This window comes from Lynx rufus, unplaced genomic scaffold (assembly GCF_022079265.1).
Source record: "Lynx rufus isolate CCGP_SWC_20201006 ecotype Redwood Valley unplaced genomic scaffold, mLynRuf1.p SCAF_2, whole genome shotgun sequence".
Lineage (NCBI taxonomy): Eukaryota > Metazoa > Chordata > Mammalia > Carnivora > Felidae > Lynx > Lynx rufus.
Genome location: NW_025814834.1, coordinates 13,648,030 through 13,675,101, shown reverse-complemented (window position 1 = coordinate 13,675,101; position 27,072 = coordinate 13,648,030). Strand labels below are relative to the sequence as shown.

At 42.4% G+C, this 27,072-nt stretch overlaps 1 protein-coding gene across 5 annotated transcripts in view; it reads right to left on the bottom strand.

The window, feature by feature from the left end:
- The window catches only part of DOCK10 (dedicator of cytokinesis 10), a 271,137-nt gene that overhangs the window by 58,946 nt on the left and 185,119 nt on the right, over positions 1-27,072 (bottom strand). For all 5 annotated transcript variants that reach the window (XM_047082997.1, XM_047082998.1, XM_047082994.1 and 2 more), the window contains exons 15-26: positions 26,044-26,166; positions 23,030-23,109; positions 20,781-20,968; positions 20,213-20,278; positions 17,989-18,081; positions 13,539-13,662; positions 13,224-13,345; positions 12,761-12,847; positions 9,511-9,603; positions 8,956-9,074; positions 6,425-6,494; positions 2,924-3,037 (exon numbers count right to left, since the gene is read on the bottom strand). In XM_047082997.1, the coding sequence (XP_046938953.1) occupies positions 2,924-3,037; positions 6,425-6,494; positions 8,956-9,074; positions 9,511-9,603; positions 12,761-12,847; positions 13,224-13,345; positions 13,539-13,662; positions 17,989-18,081; positions 20,213-20,278; positions 20,781-20,968; positions 23,030-23,109; positions 26,044-26,166 (1,279 nt within the window). The remainder of the gene's footprint in view (positions 1-2,923; positions 3,038-6,424; positions 6,495-8,955; positions 9,075-9,510; positions 9,604-12,760; positions 12,848-13,223; positions 13,346-13,538; positions 13,663-17,988; positions 18,082-20,212; positions 20,279-20,780; positions 20,969-23,029; positions 23,110-26,043; positions 26,167-27,072) is intronic.

Below are 27,072 nucleotides of genomic sequence, written 5' to 3'. Positions count from 1 at the left end.
CTGGGGAGGGGTGCAGCTGGAGAAGACCAAAACATGTCCTAGGATGAAGGTCCCCCTTTCTCGGGTCTAAGGGTCATACTTACCCCAGACACAAAAAGTGTATGTTGTATATGTACAGTTTAAAGACTATACCTCCCTGGTCCTTTTCCCCTTCCATTTTATCCACCACTGATAACAATTTTGAATTCTGTGCTAATTATTCCCTGGCTTTACTTCAAAGTTTTGCTACCAATAGTATACACTGAAGCACAATTTAGTTTTTGCCTGCCGCTGAACTCCACATAAACGGAATCATCCGGTGCGTATTGTCCGATGATTGCTTTTTTCATTCAAGAAATCCTGTCCTGAGGTCCATCTATGTTGACTCATTTAGCTGGAAGTCCATCACATACACAACCCCAATTTACTTCTCTGGTCTACCATCGAGGGGCACGTGAATTAGATCACTTTAGGCTGGTACACACAACATTGCTAAGAGCTTCTGAGTCCACGGTCCTGACTCTAGACGTCTGACTGAGATGAGGGACAAAGGAGGTCTGTGTTCGAACAAGGCAGCTCTCGATTTACAAAGGGGTCGTTTCTTAGTAAACTTGATATTGGAAATGGAACTCATGTTGTCAGAAATAACAATACAAGGCACACTGTTACCATTCCCTTTCCCCATCGTGTCCAAGATGATATTTTTAACGATATGCCAAGTGTCCCTACATTTGCCTCTTAAGGCAGCTGAGGCCTATCAAGCTCCACCCCTTAGCAGTCTCGTCTGCCTCTGCTGTTTACCTTGAGGCCACCAGGACTAATGGAATTAGGCCTTTGGTCTCAGTTTCTGTCTGATAACAGAAGTCTCGCCTTCTTGCCCTCTATTCTCTGTAGGTACCACCTAGTCCTTTTTGCATTCTTACATCCCACTGCTTCTTGTCCCCCGACACACCTTCTGGAAGGCATGGCCCAACATCACCAAAATCTCCCGAAGACGTAATTTCTCCGAACATTCCCTTGACCTTGTCTTTTAACTGAGCGCGGACTCTCCCTACACAACCCTGCTTCTCTGGCAGGCACCTCTCCCCCCCACCCCACCCCGAGCACCCTGACACCACCCTCACTCCACCCCTGCTAGAGTGGATTCTCTCTTTACACAGCCATCAGGTCAGCTTGCATCACTCCCCTGCTCACAACCCTCTAAGGGCTCTCAAATTTGCCGAGCGGGAGCCAAAGCCCTTGCAGTAGCCCGCAAGGCCTTAGGCTACCTGCCAACCACTGCTCCCCACTCCCGCCCTCCTCCTTTCTTCTTCGCTGACTTGGCTCCAGCGACACTGGCCTCTCTGTCATCCTTCTGACACACCAGGCAGGCTGCTGCCTTGCGATTTTATACAGGAGTCCCCTCTACCTTTACTGTTCTCCAAGCACCCACGTGGCCAGTTCCCCAACTTCCTTTGCACTTTTTGCTCAAGTATGACCTTCTCCATGAGTTCTAGCCTCACCAGTCTATTTGAACTGCCAAGCTCACTCTGTACCCCCAGCGTTCCCGATTCCCCTTACCTGCTGGATATTTTTTTTTCCCCCATACCACTTCTCACCTTCTAACACACAATTTAATTATTTTGGTTCTGATGTCTGTAGTTGCTCATTTTCATCCCCCAGCAGAATGCAAGCTTCCCAAGGGCAGAGGTCTTTATTCTATCCTCTGATGTCTGCCCGATGCTAAGGCTGGTGCCTGTCCTGTGGGGGTGGGGCACTCGGAGCAGTTTTGTTGCGTAAACAGAATGAATATACTCACAAGACTAATTTAAACAAACTGCTTGGCCTAGAATAATTTGAGTTTAGGGAACTCATGTTGAGGTTTATTGATCCCACCTTCTCTTTCCAGCTACTTGCTGATCAATCATCCATCTGTCAAGTCATGATAGAAAATTAATTTAGCTGGGGACTAAATCCATGCTTCTATAATAATGTAGAGTTATCTCTTTATAAGCTTCTCGCCGTCTTTTCTTTTTGCTTTTTTTAAAAAGTTTATTTATTTATTTTGATACAGAGAGAGAGACAACATGAGCAGGGGAGGGGCACGGAGAGAGGGAGAGAGAGAGAATCCCAAGCAGGCTCTGAACTGCCAGCAGGACTTAAACTCACGAACTGCGAGATGACGACCTGAGCCAAAACCAAGAGTTGGGTGTTCAACTGACTGAGCCACCCAGGCGCCCCACGCCACCTCTGCTTTATGTACCACGGATGCATGTGTTTTTCAACATTCTAGGGTCAAACAGTGGTGGCTCTGTCCGCTTCCTGTCTGTTGTCAGTGTATTCATTAGGACAGCATTAACCCTTCTGTTGGTACATTTCCTCTTACTATCCCTAAAAACCCAACAAACTTTATTTTTGCTACAGTGAGCATTTTTGACTGTTTCAGATTATTTTTTTTTTAATTTTTTTTTTCAACGTTTATTTATTTTTGGGACAGAGAGAGACAGAGCATGAACGGGGGAGGGGCAGAGAGAGAGGGAGACACAGAATCGGAAACAGGCTCCAGGCTCTGAGCCATCAGCCCAGAGCCCGACGCGGGGCTCGAACTCACGGACCGCGAGATCGTGACCTGGCTGAAGTCAGACGCTTAACCGACTGCGCCACCCAGGCGCCCCTGACTGTTTCAGATTATTAACGGTCGTTCATTTTTGTCTTTAGGCCAAAGGACTTAACTTGGGCCTATTCTAGCTCTGTTCTTTTGACACAGATCTCTTGTGCTTAATGTTTTTATATGGGGCAGTTTCAATATGACGTTTATGCTAGAAACTATAAGAGAAATGACCTATGAAAATTGATGAGTCCCATCACCTTCCGGGAGTGGGAGCAAGCCAGCCCTTGTGCTAACAGTGAAACTTGACAACATTTATTGTTAAATGTTAAATTTAATTTCATTTAAATTCTTTACCTTGAGGACGTGCTTTACTGTTGGGGTGTCATTGGATTTCAAAAGACCAGTCACATTTTTAGCCAGCTCCTCATGTATAGTTCTCTCCTTGCATGCCCTGGTCTTGAACACGAACTGAAGAAAATCCAAAAAGGGAAAAAAGTTAAAGACTTAAAAAAAAAACAAAACAGAAAACCGGAGTTTCCACAGTTATGTTACACGAATAACTCATATGTCAAAATTATCTGCTCATGCCAGATTTTGTCATGAAATAAATGAAGGCCCAATGATAAGAGGAGTATACAACTGTTCCTATTTAGGGCTTTGCACAGGTAGGGCTTGGCTCACCTAAGCTCTCCTTGAAACTCTTTGTGTAGAAATCAAAAGAAAGAGTCAGAGAGCAATTTAGCAGGTTCAAGGAAACACGGAGGGCTTTGACCCACCTACTTAGGACACATTTCCCCTTCTCCTTCCTTCCACTGGTAACAGGTGGCATGGTAGCATTTCTTCATCCTGAAAGGGTAGAGCACCCACTCAAATAGCCAAGTGGGGAAGCAGGTGCCTTCCAGAGGCCAGTACGTGAGCTCCCCACACGCCCAGGTTCTATCATGTCACGCTCAGACACAGCTATCAAAGGGTTCATGAACATCGGCCATCAGTAGGATAACAAATGTTGCTTACTTTTTTTCTCTCAAAAGACTGGTTTTGGTATGCACTTCTGAGCGCATGAGATGGTTTTTAGTTTTCAGGATCCCTTCATATATTTTAAGGGTATCAGTACCAATTTATGCACATATTTTAAATATAAAATGCTCATCACTGAATTGTAACATTTTACTTATGAGTAGGGTTAGCCTCAAGGAAGGTCACTTCTTCACAATATTCACCACTCAGCCTTCGCTATCGTCAAGAGTAGAGGCAGGCAAGAAACTCAAAGCAAAGGAACATTCACATTTGGATCTATCATTATTTATTTGAACTTTGCAGCTCATTGTCACCTAAGTGGCCCTGATGGAGGCTGACTTCTCCGAGCTCATCCCAGAGGAGAAAGACAAAGCTAAGAGATGCATGGAACTAGCTCAAATCCAGAGTAGTATGATTTTTTTTCCCTCATGAATTACCACTCATGTGAGGGTAATATCACTCCCAACTACCTGGTCCTATCCCTGTTATTTGGCCTCGACAGCATTACAACTAGCCCTGGGATATTCTTATTTTAAAATTTTGGCTAGAACATGTCAGTGCCATGAATTTCCATAACCCATGGCATTTAATTAGATTGGCTTTAGACACCCATCTTTGAAAAAGACATGGTGCATGTGTGTGCATTTTGGATATTGTAGATGGGGTGAGTTAGCAGCATTTAGCACCACTGAACTTGAAATGGTGTTTAGTTTGCTTCTGAATATACATAAGTTCCATTGAATAGCACATCTTTCAAAGATATAAAAGCATATATTGGCATCGGCCCATCAGTTTTCGTTATGCACCTAGGTATGGGGCTTAATATCTATCTGCATGTTAAGAAATTCTTTTTTCCCACCGAGGATAAAAAAAAAAAATGAGACTCCTTGGTCAAGGTCAGACAGTCAACCATGTATTGCAACAGGAGTCCAATAACAGAATCATAGAGCTGGATATTCATCTGGTTCATCCTTCTCACTTCACAGGAGTAAAAATGAGGTCAAGCGAGGCTGATTGCTCTAGTTAACTATTTAACCTCGACTAGAATCTAATTTCCCACTTGCTAGTTTAGTGTTCTTTCTAGAGTAAAATTACTGTTGATACTATTTATTAGGGTGTGCTCGCTGTAGATATGTGAAAGTATTTTATAAGATATCTTTAGGAATTGTTATCAGCTTGGCATTCTACTTAGGTATATTCCTGAATTTCAACCACTTCAAAGCAAACTAAGTATGCAGTCTCCTGTATTACAAAATCAAATGGTCTCATCAGGAGATTTCAAACATCCTGGTCAAAAATAAAGACCATATCAGGATGCCTTCCCATATAGCTTTCCAAGAGCATCACAGAATGAGTCTGAGAGCTGACTTATAAGGGACTTGCCTTGGCTGTCACAAAAATAGTCACAACATCATGGGTTCTTAATGTAATTTTCAATGATCCCATTGGAACAAGGCAAATACTTGTGTTGAAATGGAGATGCCTTTGTGTAATAAGGACTGGGGAACTGTTTTCTTCTTAGCCCCTTTGGAGATTGAAATGGAAAACTCAGGGTAAGCACTGAGAGAGTGAAAGTCCTGTAGATGATTCTGTTGAACGTAAATTCATCAATACCTGCTCAAAGTACACTATGATTCTGTCTCAGAGAACAAACTAAAAAAAGAATTTGTAGGTCGAACTGGCTTTCCACAACTGAAAGGTACATATTATTGGGCAAAATTATACAATAGGGAAATAACTGTGAAGTGGCTGACTATTTTTGGCATATGGACTATTGTAAGGAAGGGAACAAGTCATACTTAGGTATTTGGGGAGATTATCTAACATTTCTGGCAGGTAGAAAATATGCAGATCTAAAACCGCCATGAACAAATTCCTCACCGATGGTATCACAGAGGGGTTCCCTCCAGAATGAAATTTCACGGGAAGTTTTGTTTTTGTCTTTTACACATTTCTAGCACAACCGCCCTTCCCCCCAATTCTTCTCTAGTCACCTTTCTAGACACCTAAATTATATAAGTATATGTCCATTTGTATATATTAATGGAATACATTCTTTTAATTAAAAAAGGTGTCTCAAAAAGATTTAATCGTATGCATTAAAAAAAATAGAAATTTAGCTCCTTTACGCATTAGAAAGCAATATGAGGCACTCTTATTCATGTCTGGATGGATTCTTTCTTTTCATTCAAGAAGATGACATTTAGGCAGGAACTCTAATGTGCAAACATCATCACAAGTTCACTGGCATTAAGTCACAGGCCAACGGGAAATGAGAATATGAACATGTCCGAGTGAACACTTGGCGAAGGAGGGCTGGAGGAAGCAATGCACAATGACGGAATGGGCTAGTGGATCATGCCCGAGGATAAAGGACTTAACATACCAGAAGCAGGTACAAATATACAGTAACTGGGAAAATGAAATAATGCCTGAGAAAACAATAAAAAGAGCTAAGAAAACATTACAGAAGAAACACAGAGCATTCAACAAGCCAACAGGAAAAATATTCCTTAAATATACACAGGAATTGCATTTATTTGTAATGTTGACTTCAAAAGGGCAATACTTTTTCATTTTCTCTTCTCTTTCTTTGCTCTTCCTCCCCGTATAAATCTTCATTTGCACATGTACATGTTATTTATATAGTTAAAGAGCACGTCTGGGTTATCAATGCGAAGAGATGGGGTTCTAAGTAGCTAAGGGGAATGCTTGATATTACCGAGGGGAAGCCCCATCCAGCTAAAGGGAGAAACTTCCCACTTGTTGCAGACAGGAAATGAGACAAACCACACAGCACGAGGGGATATGCCCAGTGTTCAAGTGTCGATTTCATACCTTAATGTACGACTGGATGGAGTGGTCCAGCTGTTCCTCATGGCACTTGGCCACGATGTCGGTCAGAACCCTGGAAAAACAAAACTTCAGTGGCCTTTCTGGAGAAGGCGGGAAAATACCACTTGGGTTGTCACTGGTATGTTCCATAAACTGGGTATTTAATAGATACTGAATGAACGCATGGACCAATTTCAGATACCTCCTCTCATCCCCCAATACGGGATATTTAATATCCCTATTACCTATTTACTATTTCCAACCTTGAAATCTCGAAACACTAAGATAGAAGTAATATCTTACGGCTGCAATGTCCCACTGGAGACTTCTATGGCTTGCCCGTTTGGAGACACTGCCTTCTTGGAAAAGGGATCAGTTTTAAAATTTTTTTTTTTTTTTTCAACGTTTATTTATTTTTGGGACAGAGAGATACAGAGCATGAACGGGGGAGGGGCAGAGAGAGAGGGAGACACAGAATCGGAAACAGGCTCCAGGCTCCGAGCCATCAGCCCAGAGCCTGACGCGGGGCTCGAACTCACGGACCGCGAGATCGTGACCTGGCTGAAGTCGGACGCTTAACCGACTGCGCCACCCAGGCGCCCCAGGGATCAGTTTTAGTACCTGATTAAAACTCAAGACGTTTAACTTCCAATTGATTATCATAGTCCATTTAAGAGGACCTTTCCTTTCAACACAGAGGTGCTACACATGTTTTTGAGGAAAGCAATGAGGTTAAGATTCAGGGTTTTGTTTTTTATTTTCCTCCTTAGCTGCTGAGTTTCTAATAGCAGCAGTGGTGTGGGCTGATTGTTTTCACATGCATACCTCCAGTTGCTCTATGGCTGTGACTGATGTTTTAGAATGTCTCAGATTTTCAACAGATCTATCCACCGAAATATTGAGGAGTCTTGTCAACAAAGACCCATATACTCATACTGGAAAGAGCCTCAACTGAAGGTACAGTTGGGAACTTTTAATCTGGGTCCAGAACTGGCTCTCATGGAACGATTAGGCATTAATTTTTCAGAGCTTCAGGGCTCTACTTTAAAAATGAAAATGAAGAGGGACGCCTGGGTGGCTCAGTCAGTTGAGTGTCCGACTTCAGCTCAGGTCATGATCTCGCGGTTTGTGAGTTCGAGCCCCGCGTCAGGCTCTGTGCTGACGGCTCGGAGCCTGAAGCCTGCTTCGGATTCTGTGTCTCCCTCTCTCTCTGCCCCTCCCCCACTTGTGCTCTGTCTCTCTCTATCAAAAATAAATAAAATGTAAAAAAAAAATTAAAAAAAATAAAAATGAAAGCGAAGATAAAAACAGAGAGGGAGGCAAACCATAAGGGACTCTTAAATACAGAGAACAAACAGGGTTGCTGGAGGGGAGCGGGGTGGGGGATGGGTTAAATGGGGGATGGGCGTTAAGGAGGGCACTTGTTGGGATGAGCACTGGGTGTCATATGTAAGTGATGAGTCACCTGGTTCTACTCCCGAAACTAATATGACACTGTATATTAATTAACTTGCATTTAAATATGTAAATTAAAAAATAAAAATGAGGCTAAAGACCCTCATTCTGGAAGAGGTTAATAATATGCTTATGAGTTAGGAAAGTTCTGGACACATTTCAATGTTAACAGCAATTTTTCTTCCTAGAATTCTGTGACTAATATTTTTAAAACACTGAACATTAGAAATATATGATCCTTTAACTAACTTAAAATGGTATCTTTATAGAGAGGAAATTATGATTGTCAGAGTCATTAGACAGATTAGTAATGTTGGAAGAATGTAGCATAGACAAATTTAAAGTGAGAACAATTTAAGAAAAAATTTTAAAAAAGTCTAGGGTGAATGCAAAATGGTACAGCTACTCCGGAAAATAATTCAGTGTTTTCTTAAAAGCTACACATGCAATTATCATATGACCCAGCAATTGCATTGGCTATTAATCTGAAAAATAAAATCTTGTGTTCATCTAGAATCTACGAAAAACTGGAAAAATCCCCAGCTCTCTTTCATATCTATCTATCTATCTAAAATTTTAACAGATTAGTAGTTACCAAGGATAGGGGTGGGGATGTGATGTGATGTGATGGAAGTAACTGTGGCTATAAAAAGGCAACATGAGGGATTCCCCGGGTGATGGAAATTGTTCTGTATCCTCATTCCACCAATGTCAATATCCTGGTGGTGATACTGTGTTACAGTTTTGCAAGATGCTGCCATTGGTAAACTGGGTAAAGGGAACATGGGGTCTCTCTGCATTATTTCTTATGACTGAATGCAAATCTCTAATTATCTCTAAACAAAAAGCTTAATGATAAAACAGAAGAAAGAGTAAAAAAAAAAGAGGTCTAAAACTTTATCCAAATGATACTAACAAATGACTTGAAAGCAAGAAGTCAAGAGTGATAAATACTTAAGATTTGAGATCTGTGTTCAAACGAAATGCAGGCACACGCGAGTAGTGGTCATTCTCTTGCAATCAGTTTGGTGCAACCACGGACTGTAAGATCTCTTCTCCTGAGACCGTGTGATAGATACCTGGTCACGGCTGTGCTTATTTCGTCTTCCTCGTTCTGTACCAGCACCTTGAACAGCTGATTCAAGATTATAGGCAGAAAACTCATGATTGTGTGAATCTTTTCCACATTCAGTAAGTTCTGTAGTAAATTGGTAGGAAAAAAAAAGGCACCGATGAATTTTAAGGCACATTCTGCTGCTGTTTTTTTAGAACTCAAATATGAACGCTGTAGCTCACCTTCCTTTGGCTTCATTCTTCATTGCATTTGGCAAGGCACACAGGCATGGGGGTGATGTTGCCAGGGCACTTTATATAATTACTTAATTTAAAATCAACTGATTCTGATTTTCAACCGTTTTTCTTTTGGAAAAAAACCCTGATCTCTGCTAGTTTTTTTAAGCAGCACACAAAAACCAGGCACTGAGACATAACCATTTACTCTCTGAAATTGATAAGGCATCTAAAAATCTTCAAGGGCAGTAACCTCTTAGTTTGCTACTCGCTGGAAACCGTAAAGACCCCTTTCCCCCATTTCTACCTTGGAGACACTGAAACTGTTTGCAGGTCACTGTTACCTTACAAGAGCGGATGAAATTCGAGGTAGGCGACTGAGACAGATCTTTCTCCCTTTTTTGGCACTGTCGGAAAAACGCGTTCACGTGGGGATCCTGAAACAGGAAAGAAAGCGTTTATTTCCGGTGACGCAATCATGGCGATGGGCGGTGCAAGTATTTCTGTAGAAGCGACGCATCAATGAGCAGGTACTTTATCAAGGATTGAGAATGAACGCTTTCGTTTCCGCTAGACATTCTGGCACACTGAAGGCTCTGCCTGGACCACCAAGCCTGCTTTCGCTCTTATTTCTTCCTCATAGGTATGTTTTCCTTCTCAGCCACATGACAGTGACTGGAGAAGCACTTTCCTTGGCTCTGTTCCCCTCATCATTTAATTTAATTTAATTTCACTTTAATTTTTAAATGTTTTTGTTTATTTTTGAGGAGACAGAGAGAGAGAGAGAGAGGGAGAGAGAGCAGAGAGAGGGAGACAGAGAATCCAAAGCAGGTTCCAGGCTCTGAGCTGTCAGCACAGAGCCCAATGCGGGGCTTGAACTCATGAACCGTGAGATCATGAGCTGAGTGGAAGTCGGATGCTTAACCGACTGAGCCACCCAGGTGCCCCCTTTTTAAATTGCCTTCTTGCATCTTCCTGGTTTTTCCACAGACTTCTAGATAGTTTTCTTACATATTTCTTAACACACAAGAGAGGATGTACTCTTAAGATGCAGAGGGACATTTGCAGGCTTAAAATGTCTGAGCTAACAAAAAATGAGGAAGTTCACACTAACCTGATGAGATAAAAATGACTCAGACCCTTTGTTATGGGGGGAATTATGTTCTCCCACAATCCATACATTGAAGTCCTAACTTCCACTAACTCAGAATGTAGCTATATTTAAATTGTTTTTAATTTTTATTTCTGAGACAGAGAGAGACAGAACGTGAGCTGGGGAGGGACAGAGAGAGAGGGAGACACAGGATCCGAAGCAGGCTCTAGGCTCCGAACTGTTAGCACAGAGCCCGATGCGGGGCTTGAACTCACAAACTGTGAGATCGTGACCTGAGCTGAAGTCAGATGCTTAACCGACTGAACCACCCAGGCGCCCCAGAATGTAACCGTATTTAAAGATAAGCTCTTTAGAGAGACAATTATAAATTTTAAAATGAGGCAGTTAGGGTGGACCTGATCCAGTATGATTGATGTCTCTATAAAAGAGGAGATCTGGACCCAGAGACAGACACCAGATGTGTGTTGGCACAGAGGGAAAGACCACGAGGGGACCCAGCAAGAAGGTGACCACCTATGCACCAAGCAGAGAGGCCCCAGAAGAAACAAACCTTGCTGACACCTTGATACTGGACTTCCAGCCTCCAGAACCGTGAGAACATAAATTTCTGTGGTTTAGGCTGCCCAGTCTGTGGTGTTTTGTTACCGCAGCCACAGCAAACTAATACATCCTTTCATGCTATTTCCTGAAGAAGGTGGCAGCTTGGAGATTCTCTAAGTTCTGAGCTGAGGTCAGAGTTATACAGTCAGAAAGCGAGACACAGAATTTTAGTGAAGATACACATTCTGGATGTTTCTCTGGAATCTGTCGATTCTAGAAGCGCATCTGTGACTTGGGTTTCCCTCAGGGTTCCCTCTGGTGTGCGTGTGTGTGTGTGTGTGTGTGTGTGTGATACTTTCAGTTTCACTTCATTTATTCATCTATTGGACAATCACTTACTGCAAGCTGACTCTGTGCCAGGCCCTTGGCAGGTGCGGAGGACGGAGTGGAGGGCCAGGAAAACCCAGTCCCTTCCATTACGCCAGGGAGACTGGCACCATACCACAATTTCAACACATAGCTACTTGGTCACAGTTAGGTAAGTGCTTCACAGGAAAGCAGGGTGCCATATGGGTGTATGACAAGATGGCGGGGCCTGTCTGAGGGGTCCGGGAATGGGAGGGGCTTCTTTGAGAAAGTGACATTTGAGTCTGGGTCTGAAGGATGGGTAAGCGCTGACCAGGCCCATGTGGGGAGGGGAGGAAGAGAAGGAGGGACTGCCTTCCTGGCCAGGAGGGCTGAGTGTCAAACGGGACGCTAGGCAGATGGGAGACACGGTGCAAGAGGGGGCCTGGGCGGTTGATCACTGAGGTAAGTCCTGTGCTTGAGGAAAGATGAATGTATCCCCCACAGGGCAACGCGTACGTGGGCGGTGGAAGGGGCGGTAAGAGAAAGGTGAGTGGTGGTGAGTCAGACAGACACCTGGGCTGCGGGGAGGAAAGCAGCCGGGAGTGTGAGAAAGAGACACTGGTATTCTGTGGTACAGAAAGGCAGGATTGGGTGGGGAAGGACCGTTGTGTGGGACTTGCCCCAGGGGGGGATGGCATCAGAGAGCAAACGGGTTTGAAGTGTTTGGGTAGAGGACTGGGCAAGAGGGCTAAATCTGGCTTGAGGAACCAGAGGTCACCGAGGGAAATTCTGGTCCATTATGTGTGTAATCCCCGGATTGTTTCATTTTTCTTAGCAACCAAGTAATTAGCAACTCACGGAGAAATCCGTAGTCTATATACTTGTAAGAATCTGCTTTGTAATTTATAATTCGTCATCATAAAAGTCCATATAGTGTAGTAAAATAAACTGCCAGGCAACGGAAGGGGCGAGCCTGTGGTAATTTAGCAATGACTGTAATTACAATTGGAGAGCATTTTGAAGTTCCTGAGATATTTTCACACGTGGTTTCTCCTTTCGATCCTTCCCCAAACCTTAGGTAGATTTTATCGTCACCATTCTCCTGATGACAAAAATACTGACTGCAAGGGTGGGGTGGCCTGTGCAGGGTCACTGAGGCCGAATTTGGCCGAGGAGGCCCTGAGACGCAATTCTGCATTTGGAGCGGATGCCTTGGCATTCGGAGCACTGGATAGGCCCTGGGAGTCAGACTTAGTTTTGAGGTAAAGATCCAAATTCTTTCATTTTAACCTTCGCCATTTTTAACACATGGGTGTTGTCTGTGGAAGCAAACCATATTTCAAGGAGGGGGGTGGGCATCAACCTGACAAAGACACCTCCGATACTCTAGTCCCTGGTTCTGGAGGGTTGGGACATTCTCTCTCTCCTCGGAGAGGCATAAAATTATGCTGCAGACATTCTTCCTTGGCAGTTTTCAGTCACCTGCTCCCTGACAGCATGTGACATGGGGAGTCCCCTTCCATGAATACAGGAGCCCCCCGCTGATCGCACGTGTTGGGGCTGATGCTGACATTTAAGGACAACACGCTCACCTGAGTATTCACTGTGGACACCACAAATGTTGACACTCTGAAGAGCGGCTTTCCACCGTCGACCCACTTAATGTCACTCCCGCCATGCTGTAAAAAAGGGCGCGTTACTGTCGCTGCGGCAATTTGAGAAAAGAAACTAAACAGGTTATTTAGCTTATGTTAATTGGCTGTCCTGACCCGTGACATCATCTTCCATGACTCTAGGGATGGGAAAGAAAAGATGCGAATATAGTTGGCAATATTGGGGAGTGAGACCGTTATCAGCGAGTCATTCTAATAGATCATTTCTCCTGGCCAGAAACTAAACAAGACGCTTGAGATATTGTGGGGTACATGACTCATCACTACGATGGATACGTACACCGTGGCCTTTGGGTTAAATTAAACGGCAGACAGAAGATAACCTTGTGCCATGTAGCTCATGTATTTCTTTTTTCCCCTTACATTATACATCACTCAATACCTTCCCACTCGCAGAATCTTGAACGCTTAAATAATTAGGAGGCAGGCTTGTTGCTATTGGGATATTGTACTCTTGAGAAGCGATCTGATCATGTCTCATCAGCGGAAGCCAAGCATACCCAACTGTGTAGAGGAAGAACAAAGAGAAAACTTCTGAGTACAAACCTCCGTGGTGAGGACCAAAAACAAAGTTATGAGTCACTTATGAATATAAAACTTCACTAAAAATTTTAATAAATCATAGCTTTAAAATACTCCCCAATGCAAGTCCCACAGACCCCATGTGAAGCTGTCTTGGAATGCTGCCCGTCAGTACCTGATGTTTCCAGAGTCTCCTTTTTCTTGGCGTTAGCCTTGGCATTTATGTCACAAGTGACGTGATAAAAAGAAAACAAAATATGGTGTTTCTCATGGAGCTGTGTTGGGAGCTCGATTTTCACCTGCAATGAAAGAGATCATAGCTGGACTGAGATTAAACTCATTTGCCTGGGGTCAGGGAAAGACACAGCATAGGCACCTTGACCTTTTAAAAATTCTTTTACTGAAACTGAGGTCCATGTTTCCTACTTCGTGGTAGAAACATTGATTTGACTCTCAATGAATATCTATCCTGCTAACAGTCATGTGTTAAGAGGCTGATATTTTTACTTCTTTACTGTGGTGATGATGATAATTTGGAAGGTGTAGTATTTCTCATTGGATAATTTAGCCAGTAGAGAATGGATTAAACACACACACACACACACACACACACACACACACACACACACAAAAGGCACAGATTGAGGACCTATCAGCAAGGCACATACACTGGGTGACCTGAGCCCTTGCCTCGCAGATTGTGTGCCTGGACCAATGAGCATCACTTGGGGGCTCATTAGAAATGCACCGTCTGGACACTACCCCAGACACGTGGAATCAGAATCTGCATTTCAATAAGATCCCCAGGCGATTCATAGGTACGCTGCTGAGAAATGTGGCAGTAGGAAATGACGTAACTTAAGCACAGAATCTATCCCTTTTTGAACCTAACGAAAAAAACACTTACGAAATGTGTTATCATGGTGACTAAGTAATGAGCTGTTTTGTGAAGATGTCATTCTGTAGCTACATAAAGAATACTTCTGAATAAATATAAAACATAAAGTTGATATATGTTAAAAAAGTACTTAGGAGAATACCCCATGTTCTTAAAAGGAAATGTTTTGACACCCTCTATATTTTGTAGTGCCTTTCAGTTTCCAAATCTCTGCCACATACATTGTCATTTAATTTCTCCCAAAGCCTTGTGAAGTAGGACGATGCACATGTAGGCACCCAGTCGAGAGATGTTACAGGGGTTTGACTCACGAGGAGTATGGTCTAATTAGCAATAAGATCGTCTGGACGAGAAATCATGTGTTTTGATAACTACTTAAGGCTGGAATCCCAGGATCTCACGCATGTTAAGCTACATTCAACTCAGTATCAGCAACTAGGTAGTTTCCAGAATAGTCAAGCAATAAGGTGATAGAAAGCCATGCAAATTATCTGCCGGCTCATTTATTACACTCTCTGTGCATCTACCTATGTAGCTAATGTGTTTTCACATTGTTCAGGAAAGGATTTACTACACTGGTTTTGAAAATGGTATCCCTCAAACAGCAACATCAACATCATCTAGAAACCTGTTCTAACAGGTATCATGCAACTTCTCAGGCCCCGGTCCAGAAATATGGAATCCAAATATCTGGGGTGGGTTACAGTGATCTGTGTTGTAACCGGCCTTCCAGGTGATTCTGATGAATGGTAAAATTTGAGAGCGTCAGAATTAGAATGGTTTACAAGCTTACACATTCTTTATATGCCCCTGTGCTAACCTGGTAACAAAAGCCAATGTACGTTGAAGAGCATACAATAATTAGTTACGTGCCAGGAAGAAATTTTCTTTCTTTTTTTTTTAAGACAACATAAAGGGCATATGGGAACATAGTAGGTTCTCAAGAATTCCAATTAACTATTAATGTAAACATCCTTCACTCAAATACTGCAAATATTTACGTTATACTGAGAACAATGCCTTGAAAGAATTTCTATCAATTTTTTTTTTTTTTAAATTTTTTTTCAACGTTTATTTATTTTTGGGACAGAGAGAGACAGAGCATGAATGGGCGAGGGGCAGAGAGAGGGAGACACAGAATCGGAAACAGGCTCCAGGCTCCGAGCCATCAGCCCAGAGCCCGACGCGGGGCTCGAACTCACGGACCGCGAGATCGTGACCTGGCTGAAGTCGGACGCTTAACCGACTGCGCCACCCAGGCGCCCCAAGAATTTCTATCAATTTTTGCAATGAATGCAACTTTAGGTTTGAGTCGGCACTGCACAGTTCACTAGGCTGTTCATTATGTATGTGTTCTCCTGTGGAAAAGTTCATGGCTTTTACAAGAATTCCGGGAAGCACATGAGAGCAAGAGAGATTAAAAGCCAGTGTTAACAGTGAGAACATCCTTAAAAAAATCTTAGATGTCTACAGAGAATGCATCTTTCAGATGGATTTTTCCAAGGGGTCAGCCAATAAAATAAATATTCTGTGTAATGTGGTAATAGCCCTTTACCTTACATTTTTTTCACTTCTGTCTTGAATCTATAGGGAAAAAAGTTTAAGTGCATTAAATGGATGTGGAGGAAGGAGATAAGGTGAAGTGAGGTCTGTGGTCTCACTGAGGTTCCTTAATTAGTTTAAAAATGACTGATGTGGACTAAGGTGTGGAAGGGAGAATAGCAGCTCCCCCCAAATATGTCCTCCCTGCTCTGATATCCAGAATCTGTAGACACACTAAACAGAATTTTCGAAAGGGATGAAATTAAGGATTTTAAAATGGAAAGGTTGCGTTGGAGTACCACGTGGGCCCAATGTAATCACAAAGTCCTTATTGGAGGGAAGTTGGAGTCAGAGATATGAGAAGGGAAGAAGTCAGAGTGACGAAACATCTGCCGGAGAGTCACCAGCCAAGGCCTGCAGAAACCTCTAGAAGTCAGGAAAGGTGAGTCAAGGAGTCATCCCTAAAACCTGCAGAAGGATTGCAGGCCTACTGACACCTTGATTTCAGCCCCGTGGGACCCATTTCAGAGTTACAACCTCCAGTACTGGAACTTGGGTTATTCTATGCCACTAAATGTGGTGATTTACTATATAGAAGCAATAGGAAACTCATAAAAAGATGTGATATTTTTAAACCCAGACACTGAATCAGCAGGTTGCATTACACCTTTGCTTTGCAGTCAGAAATTAAATTTAATCAAAGTTTGTTTATCTGAGTCTCTTTATAACACAAGCTGACCTGTGTGTAGTAATTTATCACTGGCCTAATCAGTTTTGTCTATTTTCTAAAGTTTATTGATTTATTTTGAGAGAGAGAGACCACGCGTGGAGAAGGAGCAGTGAAAGAGGGAGAGAGAGAGAATCTCAAGCAGGCTCTGCGCTGTCAGCCCAGAGCCCAGCGTGGGGCTCAATTCCACAAACTGTGAGATCATGATCTGAGTCAAAATCAAGAGTCGGACGCTTAAGCAACTGAGCCACCCAGACACCCCTCACTTAGTGCTTTTACATGTCTTAGAGCAGAGTGGTGAAGCTTCAGGCCCCAGAGTCACATGCCCTGGTTTGAACTCTGATGATCACTTATTAGTGGTGTGCCCTTGGCCAAGTTATTTCTCTGAGCCCCAGGGTCCTTATCCACAAAGTAGGAAGGTGTGAAGGTTAATTTTATGTCAACTTGACTGGGATGCAGAATGCCCAGACAGCTGTTGGGACATCATGTCTGGGTGTGCCTGTGAGTGAGGGTGTTTCTGGAAGAGTGGAGCATTTGAATGGAGGACTGCAAAGCAGATGGCCCTCCCCAGTGCGGGTTTTCGTCATCCAATCTGATGAGGGCCAAATAGAACACAATGGCAGAAGAAGGAGGAATTCCCTCTCTGCCTGACTGCTTGAACTAGAACACTGATTTTCTCTGCCCTTGGTGCCCTTCGTCTCAGGCCATCAGACTTGGACTGGGATCTACATCAGAGGCTCTCTGGCTCTCAGGCCTTCGGACGCTACCGCTGGCTTTTCCAAGGTCTCAGCCTTGCAGACGGAGCATCACGAGACTTCTCATCTCCAGAGCAACGTGAGTCAATCCCGTATAATAAATCTACCCATCTGTACACATCGATCTCCCCCTACCCGCTCTGGTTCTCCGGAGGACGCTGTGGGGATTGGGACGATGCAAATATGGAGTATGGCATGAGGCCTGGCACATAATAAGAGAGAGAGGCTTAGGAGTTGGCCAGGGCAGGTCTTGTTCTATGCTACATTTAGAGCCGAGGGGATCCAAGATCACTTGGGTTCACATAGGTCAGCAGCGAGTGTCGGCTCACACTCCTATCCGTTCCTACGTTCTTTCCATTATGACCCGAAATGCAGCTATTGATTGGTAAAGCTATCGAACGCAATCTTGATTACACTGACCAGTGAGATAAAAGAAAAAAAATGTTCTCACTCAAAAAGAACGATGCCATAAAAATATCGCATTTTTGAAGGGCAATCCTACGTGGACATGTCTGAATTTGCAACATAACTCCCTGAACGACTGTCAGTGAATACAGTTTCTAAATCTCAGTGAAGCAAACCACAGTCAAGGCAGGCTCTCAGTCTGAGACGTGGTCCAGAGAGTGTTTATCTTTGTGAGTTTCCTGACCCACTCACCCATTCTGTGAGGAGCTGCCGGGGGCTGTGGAGGCCTGGGCCTTACCTCGTCAGAGAAATCCGGATTCTGGGAATGGTGCAGAACTGCTGTGTGGGCAGCTGAGGTGAAGAGAGGCCCTCCAGGTTTTCCATAAATACACTGTTTAAAAAGTTACGAGGTGAATAGTTATGAGTGTCTGAAATTAACCCCGAGCACACACACACAAATGTCACAAGCCTTCAGTTACCAATCCTGGAACAAAGACGAATTTTGTGACACCTTGCCAGGCTTAGCTGACATCTAATTAACCTTGAACTTCTTTCACCTGCTGCCTTGTATTTATGATACCAGGGTGCTGCTGAAGAAAATGCGAAGGCTTTAATTCATCATGCAGCCATTGCATCAATGCTGAATCCCTGAATCAGTTCATTACCTAACTTTTGATTACCCAGGAGGTAAGAGCCAATTTGTTCCATTCTGATTCCTGCAGGATGGCTTTCGGAAGGGGCCCACGGTACCCAGCTCTCGTTTAGAGTCCAAGGCAGTGAGTCCCCGGTGGCCGTAGGTCTGGCTGGACCCCAGTCCCTGACATGCCAGCTCGCAACCAAGAATTCTGAGGTGGAAGGATAGGGCTGGTTCCAGTCTCCACCGTATTGCGTTACTATTCTCTCCCAGCCAGGGGATGTCATATGGCACTTCCTAGGCAGCTAGCTTAAAAGCTCCCTTCGCCCAAGGATCCGGGTCCCTCTTCTGCAGTCTGCTGATCTCTGCGTGATCCTTTTTTTTTTTTTTTTATTAAAAAAAAATTTTTTTTTCAACGTTTATTTATTTTTGGGACAGAGAGAGACAGAGCATGAACGGGGGAGGGGCAGAGAGAGAGGGAGACACAGAATCGGAAACAGGCCCAGAGCCCGACGCGGGGCTCGAACTCCCGGACCGCGAGATCGTGACCTGGCTGAAGTCGGACGCTCAACCGACTGCGCCACCCAGGCGCCCCTCTGCGTGATCCTTGAGAACGCAATGAAACACGAGAGCCACACACCTGCCATTGCTAGAATTTTCCCCTTCAACACTGCACTAGCAGGCCTGCTGTGCTTGCCATCTGGCCGTTGCCTTTGCTTGCTTGAAAATTCCATTTTGCTTAGTTTGTCTCTCCTGATGCTCACTAATGTTACTGCGGAACTTGGAACCTGCAGATACCGATGGTGGCTCAAGACCATTTTAAAGAACTCTTTCTCCGCTACATTGACTCTTCTTCTTCGGAATAATGCTGCAAACCTCCTCGGTCCCGAGAACAGGATTGGTACCTGACAGAGTGCTGTAAGAGATTATCTCAGATAACTGCAGGGGTGAGTTAGGAATTCGCTTTGTCCCTATTTCATTCCTCTGACTCCTAGAAACTGGGAAGATCTGGCCACAGGCCCACCGAAAAGAATTATCCTCTCTTTTTATGGGTTACTCTTTGTTGTTTGAAGTCCCTTACAGAAAAACAGTCTACATCAAATGTGAACTTTGAAAAATGACATCCAGTCGCAGTATGCAGTTTGTATAAACCGCGTGGTCTGATGGATCTTACTAAATCATGCGATCGACTGCAGGGACCGACTTTCCAGAGCCATTTCTCAGCTCCTCGGTCGCTGGGCCACACTTCCCTTCCCTGGATGTGGGCATCCCACAGGCCCGCTGCACCAGCCATCAAGCTCGTACACAGCAGCCCTGCCACACAGGCCGCATGAGGGCCCGCTGGGATGTGGCATTTGAAGTCAAGGATGCGGAATTGAGAGGCGGGCTAATCTCTGAAGAGGGCAGTCTTCTAAAGGGGAATCTTTGCATTTAGTCACACTAGAATGGTTTCCTTTTTCCCATATCGTGAAAAGCTAAGCAAGGCTACAAGTCCGGCCTTTCCAGTAGATGCAGTTAATGATGGCTATTAGATCAGGTACATTTTAGGAAATCTAAAACAGATGTATTGAATTGCTCCTCTTTCTTTTTTCTTTTCTTTAAAGTTTATTTATTTATTTTGAGAAGAGAGAGAGAGAGAGAGAGAGAGAGAGACAGAATCCCAAGCAGGCTCTGCAATACCAACGCAGAGCTGGACGCAGGGCTCAAACCAATGAACCGTGAGATCGCGACCTGAGCCAAAGCCAGACGCTTAACCGACTGAGCCACCCAGGTGCCCCAAACTGCTGCTCTTTCAATCACATTCAGATAAAAAGCTCCTTGGTGGCAAAAAGAACCTGGGCACCTGCCCTCCCCCTGGATGCTGGGTCCCCGTGAAGACTTGGCTCACCTTCACGGGCTTGGCACCTTCTTCGTCGGAGTTTTTGAATTCAACGCACACGGTTATGTTTCGAGCCTAAAATTACGCAGAGGGAAAATGGAAATTGTAATTTCCTGTTAAATAACACCAAAAAACAATCCAAACGTCTAAAATAAGTAGCTTCTAATTAAATCTGAAAAATGTATAATACCCGACACTTTCTTGTGACATTATCTACAGTGTTCAGAAATAGCAGAAGGATTTGGAGATATTATTTAAAAGGAAGAAAAAACTCATATCAAAAGGAGGCAGGTGTGCTATTTTCGGAGTATCTTAAGAAACTGAAAATAAAAGAAGTCTAGAACAAAATAATTTAGGGCTGATTTTAGAAAGGATTATTAATATGTTATAATACCGTGCGTCCTTAAGCACCTTTAAGGTGAAACTCATCATTGTCCCTTATGAAGCATTTTCTGCAAATGGATTTTATTCCAAAATATTGACCTATGATAATTTGTACCTGAACTTTCAAAAAACCCTCTTAATATGGTCTCAATAGGATGCAGAGAGAGCATAACATCTTGGAAGTATATTGTACCTTGTTGAAACATTTCTGGCTATCATACTTGAGGTGCTTGGGGTAAATGTAAATTTGATTTTTGTATACTCTATAAGGACGACAATACTTTGTTGAGTCGTAAACAAATTCTTCCACCTCCACCGTGGGTTCTGGTTGAGCCGTCACATCGAAAGGCTTGACAGGGATAAAGGACGATGTTACACAGTCTTTAAAAATCAGAAAATAAGAGTTTGTCATTTAAGTTGATTGTTTAAAGTGAACAATACTTAACATATTTTAAAATGAATCCAGTTGAAATAGAAACTCCATTTGTAAAGGAATTTTTATTTTATTTTTTAAAGTTTATTTATTTTAAGCAAGAGACAGAGGGCAGGGGAGGGATAGAGAGGGAGAGAGACAGAATCCCAAGCAGGCTCCACACTGTCAGTATGGAGCCTGACGTGGGGCTTGAACCCATGAACTGTGAGACCGTGACCTGAACCTAAACCAAGAGTCAGACGCTTAACCAACTGAGCCACCCAAGAGCCCCAAGTAAAGGAGTTTATGTTAAGTTATGCTAGCATGAAAAATTTGTAGGAGGAAAAGATGACAGATAAGCTATTTAATATTCAAACTGATGTCTCAAAATATTGGTAAATCTTTTGGATGGATTTATAACTATTTTCTTTGTGCACTAGGCTTCACATAGAAAGTAAATTTTAGTTAATGATTCTCCAAGCACGTTAACCTGCGATTATAAAGATTAACCCACCGGCATTTACTGTAACATAAAAATAATACACATATTGATATATGACCAAACAAAACTTTGTCCAATGGGTCTATCATGGGTAGTACTTAATGGATTGATAGTAAGCTTTCTCTATGGAATGATTTCCAACACAAGCCTGAAGCCCCTCTGCATTATTTGATACAACTATTCTATTTTTCTCTCCAGTTTTTACAATCTTTAAAAATCTAGCCTTGTAGGAACAGCCTAAGGAAAATATAAAAAAAGAACAATTTAAATTTTATAAATCAAAACTTATGTCACTAAATAGTTTGGAGGCTGATGTTGTGGTTACTGGAAGACAGGAAGGCCTTCTACCTTTCTTTACCCCATCTGGAATTTTCCTGTGTTCAAGAAAGCAAAATGGTTAGCTAAATATGCTTGGGAATCAGATTACATTTTTTTCCCCCAAAAACCAATTATGGTATTTTTATTATATGTTCAAGTTTCTCTAATGTCCTACAGTCATTTCAAACAGATTATTTTAGCTTTCTCTTTTGTTATTTTTCTCTTCTACAGGTAATAAAAGACACATCCCACAAATCAGGTAGAGGCAATGGCTTAGTTTATTCTCTGCTTTTCCACCCCAATCAATATAAAAGTGATCTGGAGCCATGGCTTAGTTTAGAATGCTCACTTTATTTCAATATTAAAATGATTTGTGGAAAAATTATAAGAAGGGAAAACCCCATAGTGTTAATGGGAACTCAATATCCTGCAGTAATAATCCTCTCTCTGTTTGTAGTTCATTTTAGGATGCCTTTATTCATTCTTTGCATCATTGAGAAAGTCACTAGAAGGCATAATCAGAAGTAACAAAACTACACGAACCAGTCTCACGCCTTGAGGAATAAATTCTGAGATTCTTATTTATAAGTCTAATGAAAGCTCCTTCTAAAATTCAGATTTTCACTGACATAAATGGGACTTTTGACCATATTCGGAGGAAGATACATGCTCTCTGGGTAATAACAGAGTCTAAAAATATTCCAGTTCTAATCACCACGTGGTCACTTGGGTGGCTACCCACGGTGTTCAGAGGACCCCTCTGGCAGCACAGTGTCGGGGGCCAGCCCTGCATTTTGAGTCAGAGGAACTGAATAGAATATAAATTCTCCCATTATGGGTTATTGCTTTATCCATCTATCTGAACCTGCCATTCCTCATTTGCAGCCCTCCAGGGTTTTGAGGATTAAATGACATAATTTAATACCTTGCTGGATGCATGGTATTAAACCGGATAAATATTAGGTTACACTGAATATAGTTCCTCTCCTATCATACTTACAGTTTGTCTTAATGGAAAAATAAGAAGCCCCGAATTTCTGTAGAATAACGAATTCCATTTATCCCAAACTTTGAGAAAAAAACCTCCCCAACTATTATAATTAACCAACTCTCCAACCAACCCACCAGCCCACCAACCCACCAGCCCACCAACCAAAAGGCCACTAACTATTCAGAACTCTACAAGCAAATCATGACATCATCATCATACTTGGATGCTCCAAAGGAATGTTGTCCACAGCAATATCCAGGCTTCCAGGGATGGTCTGCGTTTTGCTTATTCTGTCAGCCCTGTGAAAGCCGGGAACACGAACACACACACACACACACACACACACACACACACACACACACGCACACACTGAATTATTCTAGTTGTCAAGAAAAAAGTCAACTGTAAATCTGAGCTTTGATAGGAGTAAACAGTAGGACCCTAAACACACTGGTGAAAGATTTCATTTAGCTGGTTTGATATTGAAAAACTAAAATTTATGTAATCTTGCAAATGAAAATAGAAATCAGTGAGGGCTCAAATTACAGGTATCCTGACGAATGTCTAGATTTATTTGCATCTATTTTGGATACCATGTACAGAAATGGCCACACAAGTACAAGAGTAAATAGATAGTTTTTGTTAACAAAAAGTACTAGTATTTTAATGGGTTTAAGCGATTTACTTTCATGAGGACTCTTTAGAAGTCTTTTTTTCTTAATTTTTTTTTAATGTTTGTATTTATTTTTGAGACAGAGAGAGACACAGCATGAGCGGGGAAGGGGCAGAGAGAGAGGGAGACACAGAATCCGAAGGAGGCTCCAGGCTCTGAGCTGTCAGCACAGAGCCCGACGCGGGGCTCGAACTCACAGACTGTGAGATCATGACCTGAGCTGAAGTCGGACGTTTAACCGACTGAGCCATCCAGGCGCCCCAAGACTCTTTAGAAGTCTTAAGGGCAAGGGTGGTCTTTGCTACAATTGTTAAGTGGACGGTCTGTGTGTTCCCTCTTCACCAACAATCAAGGAGGACAAAGAGCCTTTCTCTGCCCTTGGTTCTTCTGCCTTCTCCCTCTTTTGTACCCACCCCCCCTTTGTAAATGTGTGCAGACACCCTCTCACCAAGTATCCCTGACCCCACATTCTCCCTTTCTACCAAAACCTTTTTGCCTATCCTCCTTCCTAATGAGATGAAAGTTGCCGATAACGGTTTCAAGTTAGGTCTTCTAGAAAACCTAATAGAATAATTATAGTGGTGGGTCAGAGCCAGCTCTTCCCAGCTTATGAGAGCTGCCTGTTAAGTCTTCAATTACTTTGCCTGCTAGTTGTTAAATACAGCCCTTATTAAAAGTGAAATTGTATCAAATTTCCATTAAACAAATTCTATGACACACCAAGGTAATAATGAGCAAAGTGATCAAAAATGATCAGTTAGAAGTATTTTACTACATGGTGAGATATCCATGAATCTGTCTGGTGGAAATGTTATACGATGGTGCGCGCATCTCTTCCAAAACCCATGTTCGGTGAAGTCCCATCAGGAGCTTGAAATCAGCAATGCTACCATTTACACGACAGAAATTGGCCACCAGTACAAATCTGTTTTTCCCCCTTGAGGGTCAGACAGTCAGGGTTTATCAGCACACTGTTGAGAATAAACACCACAAAGTGTGAGGGGTCTATGAAATAATTTAATGTTTTACCAGTATAACTGCCAGAGTGATAATTTTCTTTTCTATACATGGACAATATGGGTTTTGCAAGAATATAATCTTCTGTGAATATCAGATTACCCCCAAACATTTTGTCCCTTTTGTTCTGCTCAGCATTGTAACTTTTCATACTTTCGTACACTGGCAAAAAAGGTAAAGAGGTAAAACACTATTCGCTCCCACTTAGTGGCTTCAGTAGCCTTTGGAAAGACTATGGTAGGAGCTTTGACCGGGAAGTCTGATGAAGTCAAGAGCAGGGGGCATCTCCTCATGTAAGGAGTGGTCTTGTAGGATCACAAAGCAGTAGTTTCCCCCAAGATTTTACTTTTCACCTTTATTTTGCTTTCTAAAGTTTGTATTCTTTTTTTCAGAATAAAAAACGAGCATTGGGAAAACTTCCCTTCTAGTTAAATAGAAACATATTCTCTACTGACGATACAGAAGGTATTAGTTATGTTTGTTTCATAGTAATGCATTATTTGTGCTTTGGACAAACAAAATTAATTGACAGATGATCGTTGATTCTTAGATGGGAGAGGTAGAGAGTTAACATTTAGGGATGTTAGGGATTGGGTATCAGGGGACTAACAGTTTAAGGGAAGTTGCTCGTCATGAAAGATCTTATCATCGCCCGACGTTGAATGCATGGTGATATTTAAAAGATGTTGTGGGTTTTATTAAGTTTTTTCTTCTTTTAGCACTAACTTTCACTGTGTTTTCCAAAAGCATTGGAATGACAGAAATATTATGAATTACTATAGTCACAGCAATGAATTTCTCTGTGGAATTTCAAAACATAGTTCTAAAATTCCTTAACATCCTTCCTAATTGGAGGCGTCTGTGTCTCTGTTATTTTAATCTGGGCTCTGTGACAGCCTGACAGTATATTAATGGCAGAAATGCTACTGCGAGAGTTTCGGGGCCCTGGTCTTAAGAAACTGGTAGTGATCCTTTTCTCTCCCTTGGGACACTTACTCTCAGAAGCCAGCTGTCTTTCCATGAGGAAGTGATAGTATCTCATGGAGAGGCTCCCAGGGAGAAGAGCCAAGGTCTCTAGTCTACAGCTCCCACTGAGCTCCCAATCAATAGCCAAGTCAACTTGCCAGTCATTAAATGAGCCATCTGGAATGTGGGTCCTCTGGTTCCAGCTGAACTCTGCCAACTGATGCCATGTGCAGAAAAGACAAGCTCTCCTCTCTCAACCAGGCTCGAATTAGAGACTCATGGAAAATAAATGATATTACTCTTTTAAGCTACTAAATTTTGGTGTGATCTGTTACAGAGAGATAATAGTTCTCTGACATGGTTTTATGTTTCACACTCCTTCCATATGATTGTGGCAAATTTTCTTCTGTTAGGTCATTGAGGCATATGTGAAGTCATCTGTAATGCTTCTACTTTCTGGGGGAGTTTGGCCATTTGAGAAATCAGGTTAACCAGGTATTGTTTATGCAGAGTTAATACATCAATAGTAGCAATGTAGCTGATTCATGTTAATTTCAAGAGTATCCCAACACCCTACCTTCTGTAATCTGATACTAGTTTTAGCAGGTCCTCGGTTGAAATCTTGCTACTTTCTTGTCTATACAATGGTGAAAATCTTGAGTCTCTGTCCACATTTCCCTGGTTGTCCTTAAATACTGATCTGAAAGAAAAGGATATTTGTTCAGATTGGTATGTGAATATTGTTTACCGGGTTGTGTTTTTAAGGTGACAAATGATTCAATTTCCCATCTGTAATGGAAGAAACTCCAGGAACTTATGAAATAAAAAGACAAAAAAACTCCTTAGACAAAAGTTTCATTTAAACACCGTATTTGTTGTCTTTAATTCCTTATTTTCAACTCAGTCTCTAGACAGACAGCAGCCCACCCATATTCCAACTACATCCATTTATGATTTAGTAACATATCAAAACTTTGGAGGATTGTGAGAGTGGAGAGGAACAGGTTAGTCTTTTTTTCATTACTTTCTGGGCAAGCTAGGGCTACTTTGATCTGGATGGTGCCATCAGAATTTATGAATAGTGAAAAAGGGGTAAGGTCATACATGTGGGTCTAGGGGGCCAGGCTCTTGAAACATTCTCCTGGAGATAAACATGCCCACGTCCTAAATTTTAAGACACAGACAAAGGTAAACTAAGGAACACTTGAGTCAGAATCTTGTATTACATAAAGAAAGCACCATGAACATGAGCCATTGATTGTCTATTTCACCGGAACTAGACAGAGTTAGTTAAAACACGTAAGTTGTTTTTGTCCAAATAGTATAGTAATGTCAGGCAATACAAGGTAGTATACATAACGTGCTTAATGTTAGCTTTTCTCCTTCAAAATTAATTATACTCTGTGCCTATCAAAAAAATTAGAACCGTGTATAGTTGATTTTCCAGTAATCTTAGAGAGCTGCTGAAGTTTTATTTCTTCTAGCTTAAGGAGCTTGACTAGACTATTTTATTACTCTTGGAATTAACCAAAGATTTCCAAATACCAAATAACCAAAATACACAGGCCGACGTGGCCATTTAGATAGATATCTGATCATAGAGCTG